The sequence below is a fragment of the Caenorhabditis elegans genome, chromosome X (genome assembly GCF_000002985.6).
Source record: "Caenorhabditis elegans chromosome X".
Taxonomy (NCBI): Eukaryota; Metazoa; Nematoda; class Chromadorea; order Rhabditida; family Rhabditidae; genus Caenorhabditis; species Caenorhabditis elegans.
In genome coordinates, this window is record NC_003284.9 from 4,471,794 (window position 1) to 4,489,102 (window position 17,309).

Genomic DNA, 17,309 nt, shown 5'->3' on the forward strand with positions numbered 1-17,309 from the left:
CATGCGACAGCGTTATTGTTTTCTTTAAAAAAGAAGCAAAAATTTTCTGGAAATTGCAGTTTAAGATGAGAAAGTATTTGAAATTTGATAAAACTCCGAATAACTTTGGTGCTTTTCAAAATAATAACAGAACACCAAAATGTTCATTTACCGTGCTATTATTTTTACAATTTAACTTTTTAGGCATTCATAGAGCATATTTTTCAATAATATTCCATTTTAAACAATTTTATTTAGAGTTTTTTAAAAGGTATTCCTAGAAAAAATACATTCAAAAAATATCAATGGATTTTTCCCTAATTTTTTATTGAACTACCCCTGAACTTACAGAATTTTTCCCATTTCGAATTGTTTTCTGTAATACGGTATGCAACAGTGTTTCCACGAAGCTGACATTTGCATCCTTTACATATTTTCAATTTTCTGTGTTGTTTTCAATCACAAAATATTTTTTAAAGAACAATTATTTATTTGTCGTGTAAGCAATTCATGTAAAATGCATTGAGAACCAGGTTAACAATTATCACAAATGATGTGGATTACATATATGAAGGAAGGAGCGACCAGTGAAAAGTGAAAACAATTTCAAGCACGTTTAGAAACATTTGAGGACCACTACCAGTTTGAAATTTGTATTTAGAAGTTTGACAAAACCACCAATTCAGAGAAAAGAAAACTTATGACAAAATACCATTAAATTGCTTTTAAAATCCCGTATTTAGAAAGTTATCACTACGTTAGCTTACCACAGGGAAGTTGAGAGTAATGAAAATATGATAAAGTTTTAATGAGTGGATGAGAAGTGTATGAGAAGTGACAAAAAACAACAAGAGTACCTATTGTTGCCGCATAAATGTACAATACATGGCATTTGATAAATGACACGGAAATAACAAAGTGAATGTATGGAATAGAATAAGTGAAGAGTAAATCGGTATCTACAAAGATCGGAGATCCGGTTCTATATGAGCTCTTGGCATTCGGGAGGTACATGGCAGTGAAGATGGCGTAGATGGGTAAGAGCGATCGATTGTTATGATATCTAAAATAAAAACGATTTGAAAAATAATTATATAGTGCCGGCCAATACTCTTTCGTCTACGGGTTTTCGGAAATTCGTTTGAGTTGTTCAAACAAGAAAAACTTAAAAACTATGATAGTCAGGTAAACATTTTCCACTAAAAATTAATTTTTTAAAATTTTTTAGAAGATGACACTCGGCGGATCCGTTTTTGACTGAAATTTCTAAATGAGCCACAATGTGTGTACTCAAAATCAGAACCGTCGGATGCCAGATGCTGTAACTTTTTCGAATAAGCGTTATATAACTCTGACATTAACAATAATTTAGAAAAAACTGGGAATACTTTGTAAGTAGAAAATAGTTTGCTAACTACCGAAACTTTATCAAACTTGTTGTTTTGGCCGCGTTTATAAGTTTATATATTTCTAACTATAAGTATCATCAAATCTACTTGAAATCCCTACCAATTGCTTTATCAATCCCACCTTCCGCTTTAAGAAGCGGATCGAGAATGTGGCTGGCGTCCAGTAAAGAAGGACGGTTAAGGATTCCTTCTTCCACGTTTGAAATATGACTTTCCGCGGTTGGCGACCTAAAATTTCACATGTAACTTTCTGTTTAAATCCCGATTTACAACTTACAAAACGCACGCGTCATGTTGCTCGTCATTGTCATTCGTGCTAGTCTCTGAACTTCCATGGCCTCTCGATCCTCCGAAGGCAAGCAAAATAGGCAATATGATGAGAGCATGGACAGCACTGCTGACAATAGTGATGAGGAACAATTTGAAAAAGTAGACCTGAAGGGGTTGATTTAAATTACGATTAACAAATTGTTTAAGTTACCGTTATAATCTGAAGATGAGCCCCCGAGAGAAACATTGTAGATCCAGCCATAGTGACAACTGGGCCGGAGAGAATGATTGGTCCAATACTTCCAACCGTAGACTCTGCGCGATCTTTTGCTCGCTGGCGAAGTGAGCAGGCGTATCCTTTGAGAACATTTACAGAAAACTCGATTAGAATTCCAGACGACTGAAAACTCAAATTAATGTTTTTCAATCGTTCCACATATAATTGAACCTACCATTACAAGATTTGTTGCAGACAAGGCATTGACGGGGATATTAAAGATATACATAAATGCCACAATATGGAAGTAGTTGGACACTTGACAAATTACAGCGCAAGCCGCTCCTTTCACATCAATCCCAAGAGTAACACAAATGATGCCGAAGACGCCAACAACAGTGATAAAAAGTTGGGTAGTGAGAATTGGCATGATAGTAGAGTACTGTTCGTAGAATGGGAAAATTTTGCTGTATGCGAAGACGTGAGCTGTATCGTCAATTGATCTTTCAAGGCGACGGGATACCATTCGAGCAGTGTCCATTGCCTTGATGAAATCACTGGAGTTGCTAATTGACAGCTTTTTGTGGAAAGTCATGAATTGAGATGCTTGAATACGTCCTCTAGATGTGAAGCTGATTGCATCTTTGAATGAAGCACGGCCACTGAAATTTAGGTTAACTTGAAAAAATAGACATTAACAATAAAAAATTTAAATTCCTACCCGAAAACGCATTCAGAATTTGGAGTGTCTTCTAAAAAGTGTCTCAGATGACGGTAGAAAACTTCGATTGACGGACGATGGTACATGATTGAGCTTTTCGGGTACGAGTTGGCCACGTAATCAAAGTCCATGCAAGTTCTACATGCCTTATCGTCTAACGCACTCTTGTTCCGGTTTGTCGAGCAGAATGTGTTGGGGTCGTGCACATAAACTTTACAACATGGGCTTTTTCTTGAAATCCATTCCAGATAGTTGTCAATCCAGTTATACATTTCACCGGACAAGTACGTCTGCTCCGTGTGTCCAACTGCGTAATTCATAATGTTTCCAAACGAAGTGTCGCTACACCCAGGAAATGTACAAAACTTGTTCTGAACATCTGGTCTGTGCCAATCAAGTTCTCCGTCAACAGTGAAAAACACTGGCGGTCCCACGTCAAAAAATTTGTCGAGATATCGAAAGTGCGTGCTGATGTAGCTTTTCTGTAATAGTAAGTTTTTTTTCAGGACAAGGTGATTAAGTTTACCTCTGTGAAAGCCATACTCTGGTCGAATCCAACGCTGATCTTACTTGAGAGGATCACTGTTGTAATGAAAGAAGCAATGAAGATTATTCCCTGAAAATATTAAAAATAATTAATAACTACGTATCGCACTACGCAATGCAGATCTGGGCTTCAGATACACTGCTCAGTGATGCTCCCACTAGGGTTTACATCAAGCCACGTCCAAGCCGTGGACTATGGCCGGTAATCCATTCGCGGAATATTTCGTTTCTTAATTGAAACTGTGTGAACCTAGTGGGGAGGCAGGGCGTGAACTTGTGATTTCGTTATTGCTAGCGGCAATCACTACCTGCTGAGCTATTCCCGCTTAGTTTAATTCAACTTACTGTGATAATACGAGTCATTCTGTGCATCAGGAACGGAGCTACTTGAAAGTGGAAGAATTGTGTCATAAAAGTGTCTGTCGCCCTCTGACGACCAATAAGGTAAGCACCCAAAAGATCCTTGATTTGATATGGGAAAAAGAACTCTGGTTTTCCATTGAGCTCCCTTTGAGTGTCCCATACGAAAAGTGCAAGGAAAATTGTGCAATGTAAGACCACATCAATAAGAACAGCAAGACCGGCGTAGAGACAAAATGTTCGGATTGCAGGCAAATCTGTGAATCCACCTGTAAACCAAGATTTTAAATTTGGTACGATATTTTAACATTTTTATATTTCTTACCAATGAAAAAGCTGAAAGCACATCCCAACGAGCTACTGAACATAGCTGGCATAGTTCCAGCCATGACCATTCCCACGATCTCTGGACATTGGTCGGGGGACATGTAAGGCATGGAGACTCTTTGTTGAGCGTAGTACTTAACAACCATGAATGTACGACAGACGCCTAGCAACGTCACAACGAAGAATTGTACGACCAACGCATTTTTGACCGGATGGATTCCAAACATGGAGAAAATTCCCCACGAGCAGAACGAACTGAGCAAGTTTATGATGACGCTCAGCATTCCAAGACAGATTCGAGAATGTACCAGAATTGACCAAAGCTGATTCTCACACACAAAGTAACGCCCGAGAGAGAATGTAACATAACCGATGAGAAAAGCCAGAGCAATCACAACAGTCACAATTTCATCCTTTGCGTCGTTTTCAATCTCATCAGTGATCGACCTTTCTGCCATAAACGAGAAAATCACTTTCGGAGACTTTTCTCTGTACTCTTTGCAGAACTTCAAAAACTCCTTCTCCCAAAGTTCTGCTTTTTGAATCTCCGGCTCAGTTCTCTGTGTGACCAGGATAGTCATCATGATCGAGTTGGCAGCTTGATGATTCGTACTATTTTTGCCGAAGACCATGTTAGGAGCAGATGGTCCACCGTATGTTCCCATGCAGCTCAGGCCGGACTTTGTTTTTTGGGACATTGGTTGACTGTAATAGATATGAATAATAATTATTGTTATTCTATTTTTATGTTCATTTTTCTTTTTGAAAACATTGTTTCACTAACTCTATACATGCTGCCATGTGATTCATCCATTCATCTGTTGTTGCTTCCGATGAGAAATAATCAAACGCGTCATCATCTTCGGAAACCGTTTCTTCTTTGTTCGATTTCATATCCAGATGCTCTTTGTTCCCCTGTAAAATGAACAACTTTGCACTCAACAAGACTACAGTATAGTTAAACATACTTGAAAATAGTTCGTTGGAGACATAATCAAACAATCATATCCTGGTCCCATAGGTCGATAACATACATCATCAAGTGTGATTGTCCGACCATCAGAGTCTTGCGTTGATATATTTTTGATGGCATTTAAAATATCGAAAAGCTCCTCAAAAATGTCCTTGTGGAATACTGGTCCATAAAGCTTCCCGCTCGATTGGAAATCGCGGTGACTTAGCAACATAATTTGCTGATATCTCTGTGGGCGTCTAAATTTATATTACAGTTTTTAGTACGAAGTTGAAGGTAGATGTCGTGGTGCTAAAACGACAAAAATATCATAGTTAAACTTTTCAAAATTGTTTGAAAAATTTTAATTGAAAATCAAAAAGTGGTCATTTTAACACCACAGCAGTGGTTTATAACAACTTCAAAACTGGTGCTACTGAAAAGCTTACCCAAAGTTGGCATTGAAAACCATCTCTTCTTGTCGAGCCCTGGATCTCGGAGAAGACCACATATCAACAACATTTGTCGACTCTTTGTGATAAATCATTCCTGGCAAGCAGAAAATCAGAACGGCACATCCTATGAAAAAGTGAGACTTTGGATTGCGTCCCGCCATCATTCCAATATCTCGAGCATTGTTCTCCATGAAGTTGTGAATCCAGGCACCGGTCCGTTTGATTCTGTTCCGTTTCGGGGATTCTTCTCCAGATTGTGTTTGCCTCAAGTTCTGAAATATGCCTTTTTACTTTTTTTTTTCAAGTATTGATTTTTCAATGTCCAACCGTGTAGTCTTCGTCATATGATGTGAATACAAATCCAACACAAAGAAGCACGGCAAGTGAGCCGATGAAGGCGAGCATGACAAAAATGTTCAGGCAGGCGATGCCATGAACATTGCAAGTTTGCTGAAATTGAAATTTTTTTTTCTCAATTTTCTAGGTGGCGAGACTCAAAAACTTTATTAAAACATCACGATGTTTCTCAATTATTTCAAATCCAAATAATTCTTGTGTTTATTCTGTGTTATTTGTTGTTGACTTTCTGTTTCGCCGACTCTGTTTTTTCCCCAGCAACCATTCTCTGACCATTATCCGTCCCACACAATACCTACATTGCCCTACGCATCAACGTCATGTTAACTCCATTTTGCACAAAAGAGAGTCCACAAATGAGTAACAAAACCAATTTGCGAAACGATCAAACATTTTCTATGAGCTAAGTAACAGAAAACTGTTTTAAATGAACTATGACCAAAAACCTGGAATGTGTGTTGCCGTGAAGCACCGACAAACAAGTTATTGCAACAGTAAAGTTACTGTTCAAGCACCTTTTCTATTTACACTGGTTTATTGATTATTGGAAACTACGATTATTGAGACTATATTTGAGGTTATAGTCATAGCCATCATTTTTTAATCTTGTTTTATTATATTTGCACAAGACATGGGAACGGAGTTTGTGCTTGTTTTTACAAACTATGGAAATACGAACTTTGAGAATAACTTTTCAATTTTTTAAGATCTTAGATCCCTTACCCCAGAAGTTTTTCCATCGTCCAGGTCGATCAAGTTTGCGTACTCTTCCTTGTTGCACTCTGACGTTGAACAAGCCGGCCAGCCGACTCGAGCTGATTTGTCGCACCCAGTAAAGTTGACATTCATGTACGTTGAACGATCCGATGGAGGTGTCTGAATGAGTCAGGGTTTTTACGAAAAATTGAAGTAGTACTAATACCTTGATAGGGTCATAGAGAAGGAACTTTGTGTGGATTGGAATATTGAGATCTAGATTTTGAGTTCCAATAAATTCCAACCAATTTGTCAAAGTACACGGAGTAGAAGTACACATGACTCGTAATGCAGGCTGCCCTCCAAAAGTTACATCTTTACAAGACGAGAACATTCCCTCAGCAAAATCAGTAGACAATCTGTACTCGACTGTATTCACGTATGCCTCAGCTGGTTGGTACTCTGGGGTGAATCCCTCTTTCTTCTCGATTGGTTTCATTTCGGAGATCTGAAAAAAAACTATTCATTTTTTTTCCAAAAAATCATATTTGCGTATGTATTCATGACGTTATCAGCGTGAGTTGTCTACTGACTCACACATGCATAGTTAGAGGTCGCTTATCAGAAACGATATAATATGCGTACTTCAACGTTTCTATTGTCGCCCTATTAATCAGTAATCAGCTCAAACGTTGCAAAAATGAAACAGTCAGAAAAAAATCATTAAAAAATGGATAAATTATTAACAGAACACACTGACCGATACAAAATCCTGTTGATTCGGGCTGCACGTAAATTCGCACCACAATTTGGCAAAGTTGTCGAAGCACGACGGACATCGTCCCAGAATATGTCGGGCTTGTGCAATTTGCTTAGTCAGTCCTTCCGCTTGCGATGGCGTACAGCAGAGTTTGTTGTCACCTGAAAAGTGTTCCATTGATATCACACAACTTTCGCTTTTTTCGATTAGAGAGGGAGCAATGAGTCACAATAATTTCGGAAGCGTTTTGACGGATGTGTAAGCTACGATGTTTTTTTTTGTAGTGCGCTTGTTTCCGGATTATTTGCGTTGCTTTAGTGGTTATTTTCGGTACAGAAAAAGTGTAAAAATTTAAAAACTAGTCGGATTATGGAAATTGGAAAATTTTAGTTTGAAAATAGCGAAATAAAAATTTTATAAAATGTTTTAACCAAGTTTTACAACAAAATAAGGCCGAATTTCATTTTCAGAAAAAAGTTCTCAATACATATTTAAATTTTGAATAACTCTACTAAATTTTGCTTAAAATTTTCATTTTTAACTTGCTTGTGTTGCAAGAGCTGCTTTTTTCACAAATTCATTATTACCTTTTTTACATTTTCGGGATTTTATATACTTTCCAGAGATAGGTTACCAAATTTGGAATAAACCATCCATTGGCATTTAAAGGTGGAGTATGGCCAGTTGGAAATTTTTGAAAAGCCTTTGTAAAATTTTAAAACGGCTAAATATCATAAAAAAATCTTTTCAAACATTTTAAAAATAATTTTTATTTCGAGTGAAAATGTGGTAAAATCTGAGTTTGAGAGATCTAAAATTGTTTTTTTGATCGACCACTTCCAAAAAATTGACAAAATCTGAAACTTCATCGCTTTTTGGTTTGAAATGAAAAATTTTCCAAAATCTTTTCAAAATGTTTATTATGATATTTGGTTATTTTTAGCGCCATGGAAATTTTCATTTTTTTAAAATCATTTCCCAACTGAACACACACCTATTAAAACAGCAAAGTCAAAAACTTACCAGTTAGCAAATGGGGGCAAAACTCGACCATTTTCTCATATGCCGGATGAGTTTTGTCAAAAGCTGTGGGCTCCACATTAGTATCGTTGGTAACACATGGTCCATATGCATTTTCAGTATGCTTCTGGCACAATCCTCGCATGATACATCCCGCGTCGCCATGATGGAATATAGACCCAAATAGCAAGCAAAAAATGAGTAGTTGTTTCATTTCTTGTGCATCGACTGAAACATACGGGGTATGTAAGAATGTAAAACAGACTGTTGGCGAGGGCGGCGGCACTTTGGCTCCGCCTCTTCGAACACAAGCACACGGTTCAATGAAACTACTGAATTATTGACCGGGAGGTTAGACGTAGGGCGAGAGAGAGAGAAAGAAAATAAATCGAGAGGTCGAGAAAAAGCATCAGGATGGTCACACGTTTTCTGACTCATCCCCAGTCAGAAAACGTGCAAATGTGGTCTGTACAAAAGTAAACTTCTAGAAGGAGAAACGCTACTTTATTTCAAACGAGAAACACAATAAAAAACCAGTGTTTGTCATGGAGCTCCATTGAAAATGTTTGCGCATGAACTCGAGTCAGAGAGAGTCTATCTCAAATTTTTTCACATCTGTGATTTTAGAAATGTGTCATATTTTAGTAGTTTAAAAAATATATTCATTAATTGAAAACAGGAAAAAACCTCTAGAAGTACATAAAAGTTGGATGCAAAACACAAAAACCAAGCTGTGGGTCGAGCCTATTTCGATAATTTTTATTCTTGGCTGTGCTAGTTTAGATTTGAATACTGCGCTGATATTCCAAAACAGGCACCAAAATTTTTAATGATCAGAATTTTTTAACTTTTTGAATAGTGAGCAGTTAAACACTAATTTACATTGGAGATATAACCACTGCTGCCAAAATGACGTGGCAAAAAATTGAATTTTAAAAACAAAACACCAAATGTGACTTCCATATGACTGCTGTATTCATATTGTGAAACTTTGATTTTTAGGAGTTGATTTCTCTCACTCGTAAACTATTTTTTTCTGTGTGAAGAAGCTGCTGATGTAAGGCATTTTTAGCTGGTTGTTGGCTAATTTTTTTCAGCCTTATCAGTGCACTGATAAAAATCAAAAATGAAGTGGAATATCAGGTTGTCCAAATTAGTCTATTGTTTCTGTTTCTGTTTCAAACACGGAAAACGAAAACGTGTGATAATGAAGCAAACTGAAAAAAGAACAACGATCGTAAAACGTTTTGGTCATTTTTTTTAAAAGAATTTATGAATCATGATATATTCAATTTTTACACTTTTTAGCACCTCGTTATTCTTTTTTTTGTTTTGAGTCACAATAAAAAATCGTTTGGAAAATAGAAATAATGAAAAACGGCAGGAAAATGAAAACAAAAGTGAAGCTTGAGGGTCCTTATGAGCAAAATATGTAAGCGTCTCCAATTTCCCTGACGACGGAGCCACGTGAAACTATTGGAAATTTAGCTTCTAGAAATTTCAAAATGGGTTAGTGAGTGACTGGACTTGTTAAATTGGTAGGGCTAGTAGGGGGCGAGTAAAGGGCGACTGGGGGCGACATCGGACAACATCTGGGGGAGAGGTAGGAATAATGAACACCCGCTACTTGTCCGGTGTTGTCCCATATTGCCCGCAGTCGCCTACTACATGTACGCTCTTTTCCAGTTGTCCCTTACTCTTTGTTGTTTCAGGCCAGTATCTGACTTTACTCTCAGAAATATTGTTTTTAACCTGTACAAGAAACCAAAAAGACCGACTAGCAAAATTACAATCAAAGAACGTCTTCAAAATTGATAAGATTGCAAGAATTCTCATCTATTTTTCATTTTGACCGTGAGAATGAATGTGTTTTGAATTACAACTACGCAAAATTCTTGAAAAAAAGAAAATTGGCAGGAACAGATTTAAATATTGGAAAATATGGCACAAAAAGACAAAAAAAAACGAGGTGAGAGGGAAATGGCATGACAACGGGACTTGGCAGCGATGCTTTCCGGAAAGAACAAAGCTAGAAATGTCATCACTTCACAACGAGTACAAAGTCCAAAAGTGTAGGTGTACTGGAATTGCTGAAGAGGTGAAATGTATAGGTGTACAATAAGAATATTGGGTTGCACCCTATGCTCATTTTTCCAATTTTTCAAGTGACACACAAATGGAAATGTATATTAACCGGATATGGAACGGACTGTCAAGCCGGATATTAGACTTCCTATAGACTTCCGAAAAAGGCCAAACAAATTGTTGGAAACTGAATGGTCAGAATAATTAGAATGAATAATGAATATTGGTTAGTTGCATCCAACCCACGGACTTTTAGAAAATTAGTCAAAAAGTCACAAAACAATAAATTAGAACAGGTGATCGTGTGAAACACGATGAGAAAATTGAAGATGGAATGAAGTTTTGTGAGCACAAGGAACAATAAACTCTAACTGCATACTTTCATGAGTGAAAAGGTCTAAAATATTTATTAAAAACCGTATTTCTTCAGGAGAGTGGGAAAAAATTGTTTTATCAGTTTCCCTCTAATTAAACAAAAAACTTCTAATTTAAACATAAATCAAGTGCATTCTGATTTCTAAAAACTGAATATCAAAAGATATATTCCCCCTGCTAAAAAAAAACAAAACAAAATGAAAAAAGCAATATCGTCAAGTTGAAATAAAACAGAATGTCTCAAAAAAAGAAAACGAAAAATTGAGCCAAATGACGTGTTTACTATATTTCAATTTACACGTCAGACTACAGTATCTAGAGTATTCAATTAACTGTCTATGTTTTTTTTCTAGAATTTCCGACTGTATTATTTTGATTTTCTTTGTGAATGAACTTAGACGTAGTAAACTAGAAAAAAATAGTAAACTAGAGCACGCTATGAGGGACACAGTCCATTTCGTACAATATATGTTATGTTAAACATATATGTTAAAAAATATGTATATAAATTGTGCACCATGAAAAATAACTAGGAAAGTAATAGAACATCGCCGTGCTCATTAAATTTGAGCTCTAAAGAATGAAATAGGGCTTCTTGCAAAGGCTTCAAAGATTTTTAATTTTAAAAGCTATCTTTGAGCAATAACAAAATATACCAATTACAAATAAAAAACAAAACAACTTCTCAAAAACCGGCGTGTTTTTAGGATGCTCACTATCTTAATGCACTACTAGTTGTTTTATACAACGCGCTCAAAACTCGCTGCAGAAAAAAAGTGCTCGGATTTGTGGTGCGTGAAACCATAAAAATACACTTGCAGGTCGTTTTCATGAGAAGACTGCGAGACGAGAGAATAGGGGCAATTGAACGGCGTCATACGAAAATCAGGTCAAAATTTGGTTGACTCTCACAAAAGAAATTCTTTACTGCATTGTTCCAATGTTTTTCATGATACACTTTTGTCGAGACCTACGGTTTTGCAAAACTTTGATTTTTATTCAGAGAATTTTTTCTAGAGTTTGAAAAATGTTTAAAAAAAGGTACCTAGAAAAATAAAATATAATTATTCATATAAATCGAAATAATAATAGTAGTTTAGAATTTGTTGACAAAAAGCCATTTTTAAAGTTTCTCAAAACTTTTTTAAATTATATGTTTTGGAAAAGGTTAATATCACGTTTTTCAAGTGTAACTAACAAAGGAAGTGTTTTAGATTTTTTTTCTGGAATATTCCAAAAAAACCTATCATTTGAAAAATAACCGTTGCAATAGGTGACGGCAAAAGTAGCTGTGGAAGAGAATTTCGTACTAGGAGCAAACCTATCCAAGATCATTTCATTGCATTTTTCATTTCTTTCGAGGTTTGTATAAAATTATTCCAAAGATGTTTTTTGCGAATAAAAAAATGTTTTCAAGAGTATATAGGGGTAGAATTAGTTTCGATGCTTTTTGGTAAGTTATGTATTCATTTATTAAATTTTGTAAAGATCAGAAGATTTTTCACCCAACTCAATACAACATTTTCCAGATTTTGCTTTCTGAATAAACTAATTTTCTAAAAAAGCTTCCAGAATGTCTAAAAACATTAAAAGTCAGCAAAAACAGCTTGCTAGAAAAAAGTTAGGATAAAGATAATTGTTGTGGGAAAAAATTTAACCACCATGAATTTGAAAAAATGAAAAAAAAATTGAAAAAATGAAATGCAATAGATTATGAAACTTTGAGTTTTGTTGTTTTTTAACGAACTATGTCATGCATTTTTTGAAAATGATAATCGAAAAACAAAAAAAAATAGAATTGATGAAAATACGGCGCTTAAGGCAGTTCACGGGTTGTAAAATTTCTTAGGTGTGTAGGCAAAAACGTTCAATCACTGTCAAAAGAACCCGAAACGACGAGACGGTCAATTCTTCTTATGATTTAGCCAAGATAAACACTGTCGTGCCGCCGTACTTGTGACCTGGTGTGAAAACGACGGCTTTCCTCCGATCGGCAACGGTTTGGTCCAGTGAGAGTGAGAAACGGGATTAAATGGTCAGTTGTTAGCAGGATGTTGTTTGATTGAGTGAGAGTAACAAGTTGAAAGGGGAAAAAGTTGCCGAATCTGTGTAGCTCCTAAGAGATAGACGGGAGCACTGTTAATCAGTTGAGCAAATAGAGCAATGCCGACTGACTGCGGGGGGAAAGAGCGAGGTGAGAAGCCGGAACGAGGGGGGATGGAGTCAAGGATTCGAAATTTAACAGAACTTTCAAGCTGTCTATGGAACTAGTTCACACAGATTTTGTTTGCTAAACTTCACGTTAATAGATATAAACAACTTTAAATTAAAACATTGTTGAATTTAATAGGTAAGAAAAAAATATCATAGATTTTAATTATGGCATTTTCAGTTTTAACGTAATACGATTTAGTCCAGTGTGCAGTTAATACATTGTTAACTACTTAAATTTGAGAGAATTTTTTTTTATTGAAAAACTCATATTTTCACCTTGAATTTTCAGTTTTTCAAAAAACTTTAATCAAAAAACCCAAAATGGAGAAAACGATGTGTTACATTTGCTACCGAATTGCTACTTCAAACAACTTCGAGTCCTGCCAAATGTTGCATCTTACAATTAGAGATCAACATTATCTTGACATTTCGTTTAACAAGTTCTTAGCAAACATTAGTTTTTTTGCGGAAACCACGAGGTGTTCAAAATTTGTGAACGAGACTCTATGATAGTTTTTCGAAATTTTTGGTAGGTATATTTTTTTCTCATTTTTTTTGAATATGGTTTTATCAAAGTTGAAAAAAGATGCAATCGTTTGACAAAAAACTAGAAACTAGAGCGTAGTCTGGTGTAGCATACCACACAGCTAAACTTGGGCTGAAATTGATAGTTGATACCGAGAAAAGGTTGGAACTTAATTTTTATTTGATTATCATCCTTTAAAGCATATTTTGGCATTTTATTACGTGTTGTTCCGTTTATTGAGACGCTTTTTGGGCCAATGGGGACGGAAAATTGTGTCATATTTGCGTTAACTTTTTGTTGAAAAATTTTCGGAACGTCTCATTACCAAATTCGGTAGTTTTGGACCATTTTGGGTCAAAAAAAGCAAAGTCTCAAATTTCGGTACCCCACCTTTAAGACAGTGGTTTCACCGGATCGATGGAAAAATTATTGATATGTAAATTTAACGGTGTTATTGGGTAGATTATTTAAAAAAAAACAAAATTTTTTAAAATTATTTTAGAGATTGCTATATTTACTTCTCTATGAAACAGCACACCGTAAATTCATCGTCTGTATTTCAGAATTGCTTCCCTATTTAAGGTGGGGTATGGCCAGTGGGAGAATGATTGAACTTTATTTTTCTTCTGCTATAACGACAAAATATTTGAAAAAAAACGTTTCAACTTATTTTGAAAATGTTAATATTTTGATGCAAGATGTGATGAAAACCGAAATTACACCACTTTTCGAGAAATTTTAAGCTTTTGAAATGATAAAATAAGATAATTTGTGGCATAATTAAAACATAACCTGGAATTTAAAAAAATGTTTTGTGGTCGACGATTTTTAAAATAAACCGAAAACCTAGTTTTCTCTGCTTTTTTAATCCAAAAAAAAATCTGAAATTTTTGAACTTTTTTGTTTTGATATATATTTATGTGAGGATCCTAGAAATAGTTTTAAATACATTCCTACTAATCGTACTCCTCTTCAAAAAAACATAAATGTTTTAAAACCTTGTACAATACCACAAAAAATATACAGTAATTATAAACGTTTAAATCATGAAGCAATTATGTTCATTTCGCAATTTTAAAATACTTATGACTCATTTTATTGCTATATGATCGCTCTACATATAATTTTTATGCAGTAAACATTTTCATATTATCGTCTGACGTCAAAATAACAAATCTATTTTTATGAGAGCATATCCAAAAAGAAACGTAAACAAAACACTTTTTAAAACACCTGCTTGACCCCGAAATTATCTAAAAAAAAAAAAGGCGTCAGAAATATAAATCTTGTGTCAAATTCTCTAATGCGAACGACCGAGAAGAAGAGATGAAGAGTAAAAGGAAAGGAAGAAGTGTCACGGATCAACAAAATGACCATTTGGATGACCTTTTGAGTGGTTCCCGCAGGATGAATACTTGGATTCACGGTTATACGTTATGGAGATTGGAAATCATAAAATCAGGTTTTTGTGTTGTGCAAAATGTGGATATTCAAGTTGGTTTGCCGCGAAAAATATTAAATCCGATTTTGTAAACTACATCCAAACTTTAAAGGTCGATGGAATCATTGACCACTTTTGCTTTTTTTATTCTTTAAAATTAACATTTTGGTGGGTAACTTATTTTGAAAAAAAAAACTTCCGTTTTTGGTGGGAAACAGAAGTTTTAATCAGATTCCTTATTTGACGGAAACTGAAGAAAAAATGAAAGGAAAAGACACCGGACGATTACGGAGCATATGTGAAAAACAGGATTAAGAGAGTGAAATGAAGATTTTATGCAAAAAAAAATGTTTTGATAATTAATCACTTTTACCAGATTTTTTTTTCAGATATTCAAAAATCAAGTGTTGCCTTTACGAATAATGTTCGGTCAAAAATCGATCTGTTTTCCGTCAATAATTCGAGTTAAAACCAACAAGCAAACAAAATTATGTTTGCTTTGAAAATGGAAAACAACCAGTGACAGACTTATGTGTGTGTGTTGAAAAATCCAATCGATCTTTCAATTGAAATAACACTGACCTCCTGAAATACAGTTCGACAGCCGTTGCTGTTAAATATTAGCATAGAAGAGTTAGTGAATCACACTGTTCACACATCTCAAAGAGAATCGGTTTTTTCCCGCAAAAAAAAGTGTATCAGACCTTTGGTGACGCTATGATATTTTTATTTCTCATTTTTGGAAACGTATGTGTTGTGTTAAAATTTGGTAAAATGAGAAAAAAGGTGGAGAAGAGAAAAGAGAAAGAGAAAAAATATGACAGAACTACATACATACAACAAAAGACACAAGTGATTATGGAAAACGGCGAAAATACTAGAACGGTATTGATTTTGTTTTCAAAATTTTGAATTTCATGGTTTAATGTTTGGTTGGTTTTGAAACAGTTTATTCTAATTTTCATATCTGTCTAGCAACTGGGAAACTTCTATAATTGCCAAAAATGATACTTTTTCAGAAATTTTTGATAATTTTTAAGACAATTCAAAAAAAAATCAAATTGCTTTAATTCCGTCATTGATTTTCTAAAGTTAAACCTAAAGTTGAAGGTTAAATACATATTAAAAATGAAGCAGAGTCCTTTTGATATTTTGTATCAAATTATAGAAAATGAACCGCAATGAATGAAACTGTTTAAGAAGATATTGGAGTATGGAGGTATCAACAAAGAATTGAAATAAAATTTCTGAATAAATTCAAAATTTACAACAAAACTACTGTAAAACTTTTGAGAAAACGTGCATTTTTTTCCATCAGAAAATTCAATTCGAAATATAGAAAAACTATAGCCAAAAAATTCCAAAAAAATATGTTGTTCTTTATAACTTAAAATCTGTGGTAGCAATTATAATGTTAATTTTAAAACAAACTACAATTTTGCAACAAAACTATTAAACTAGAAAACAAAAATACTATTCAAAAGTTATTTTTTCTGTCATAGAATTTTATTTTAAAAATTGAAAAATAAGAAATTTCGCCTAACATTATGTTTGTTTTTATTATAACTATAAGGTAGCTACTATCAAAAATTTGCTAAAAAAAGACTACTGAAAAAAAAGAGATAAACTTAACTTTTCCGTAAAAAATGTTAATTTTGAAATTCAGTGAAGAAATGCTATTTTTCATTGTAATTCAAAATCTGCGGTACCTACTAAAACTCAAATGTTAATTAAAAGCGAATCAAAAATTTCCAATGTTCTTATTTTCAAAATCTTAATTTTTTCACGGATAGGTAGCTTTTACAAATACTAAAAGCTTAGAATTCCATTTAGAACACATCTTCAAAGTGAAATTGCAAAAACAGAAATGACCATCTGGCTTTCAGGAATGAAAATCCATGTAGTCGTCACTTAAACTTTCACGGATACAGCCTTGAGAAAACGAATTGGAACGCCAGCAACGACTCATTTTTTTTGGTGGTCAGTTGAAAGGAAATGGTGGAAGTGCAAATTTAATGAGATGATTCTATTCAGGACGATGTCCAAAATGCTAGGGTACTAAGGGTATATAGAGAAAAGTGGGGAGGGAAAAAACGAGAAATCTTAATTGACTAACAAGTCGATTCTGAGATGTTGCGGAGAATTTGGCTTCTTTTAAAATTGATTGAGTCATCGTTTTACTACAAAAAACATGCCATAGTGATTTAATTATTCAGATTTTTTAATTTTTGAAAGTTGTTATGGAAACTGACAAACCTGTCCATAAGTGCAGTCCTTTTTGTTTTTAAGAGAGCATCCATCCTTTCAGTAGCTCTAATGACCACGCAGCTCCGTTCATAGCAATTATGATGTCTACAAAAAAGATAACATCTTTAATTAATTATTTGCAATTATTAAAACAAAAAAATCATGAAACGCAAACGAGGAAACCAAACAATAGTAAGATTGAGGATTTCGATGAGAAGCTAAACCGAAAAAAAACTATGAGAAATACTGCGAAAAAAGCGGATAAAAAAGAGAAAACGAGGCGGAACGTGGACTTGGGACCCGAAGAAAGAGAGAAGACGGCGACAGCAGTAGAGAGAGGACAACAACTCGA

At 34.7% G+C, this 17,309-nt stretch overlaps 1 protein-coding gene and 7 non-coding genes across 8 annotated transcripts; 4 read left to right on the top strand and 4 right to left on the bottom strand.

Annotated features, from left to right (window-relative positions):
- Positions 1-450: 450 nt before the first annotated feature.
- Positions 451-17,064, bottom strand: ncr-1 (NPC intracellular cholesterol transporter 1 homolog 1). The gene is made up of 18 exons (NM_076370.5): positions 16,967-17,064; positions 8,073-8,297; positions 7,050-7,210; positions 6,516-6,797; positions 6,317-6,469; positions 5,564-5,686; positions 5,231-5,508; positions 4,798-5,041; positions 4,614-4,744; positions 3,828-4,534; positions 3,488-3,771; positions 3,123-3,212; positions 2,597-3,078; positions 2,111-2,537; positions 1,870-2,058; positions 1,666-1,823; positions 1,489-1,616; positions 451-1,042 (listed from the first exon to the last, which is right to left on the bottom strand). Exons 2-18 carry the CDS (start codon positions 8,281-8,283, stop codon positions 939-941), a joined length of 4,152 nt encoding a protein of 1,383 aa, NP_508771.1. The 5' UTR covers positions 8,284-8,297; positions 16,967-17,064; the 3' UTR covers positions 451-938.
- On the bottom strand, positions 3,308-3,457 carry F02E8.10. Its single transcript, NR_070885.1, has one exon. It is a non-coding gene; the product is annotated as an Unclassified non-coding RNA F02E8.10 (non-coding RNA).
- Positions 6,087-6,224, top strand: F02E8.9. Its single transcript, NR_070886.1, has one exon. It is a non-coding gene; the product is annotated as an Unclassified non-coding RNA F02E8.9 (non-coding RNA).
- F02E8.8 lies at positions 8,902-9,038 on the bottom strand. The gene has a single exon (NR_070887.1). It is a non-coding gene; the product is annotated as an Unclassified non-coding RNA F02E8.8 (non-coding RNA).
- F02E8.7 lies at positions 9,035-9,233 on the top strand. Its single transcript, NR_070888.1, has one exon. It is a non-coding gene; the product is annotated as an Unclassified non-coding RNA F02E8.7 (non-coding RNA).
- F02E8.12 lies at positions 12,390-12,491 on the bottom strand. Its single transcript, NR_070890.1, has one exon. It is a non-coding gene; the product is annotated as an Unclassified non-coding RNA F02E8.12 (non-coding RNA).
- On the top strand, positions 12,390-12,491 carry F02E8.11. The gene has a single exon (NR_070889.1). It is a non-coding gene; the product is annotated as an Unclassified non-coding RNA F02E8.11 (non-coding RNA).
- F46H6.10 lies at positions 15,322-15,371 on the top strand. The gene has a single exon (NR_070891.1). It is a non-coding gene; the product is annotated as an Unclassified non-coding RNA F46H6.10 (non-coding RNA).
- Positions 17,065-17,309: the final 245 nt, after the last annotated feature.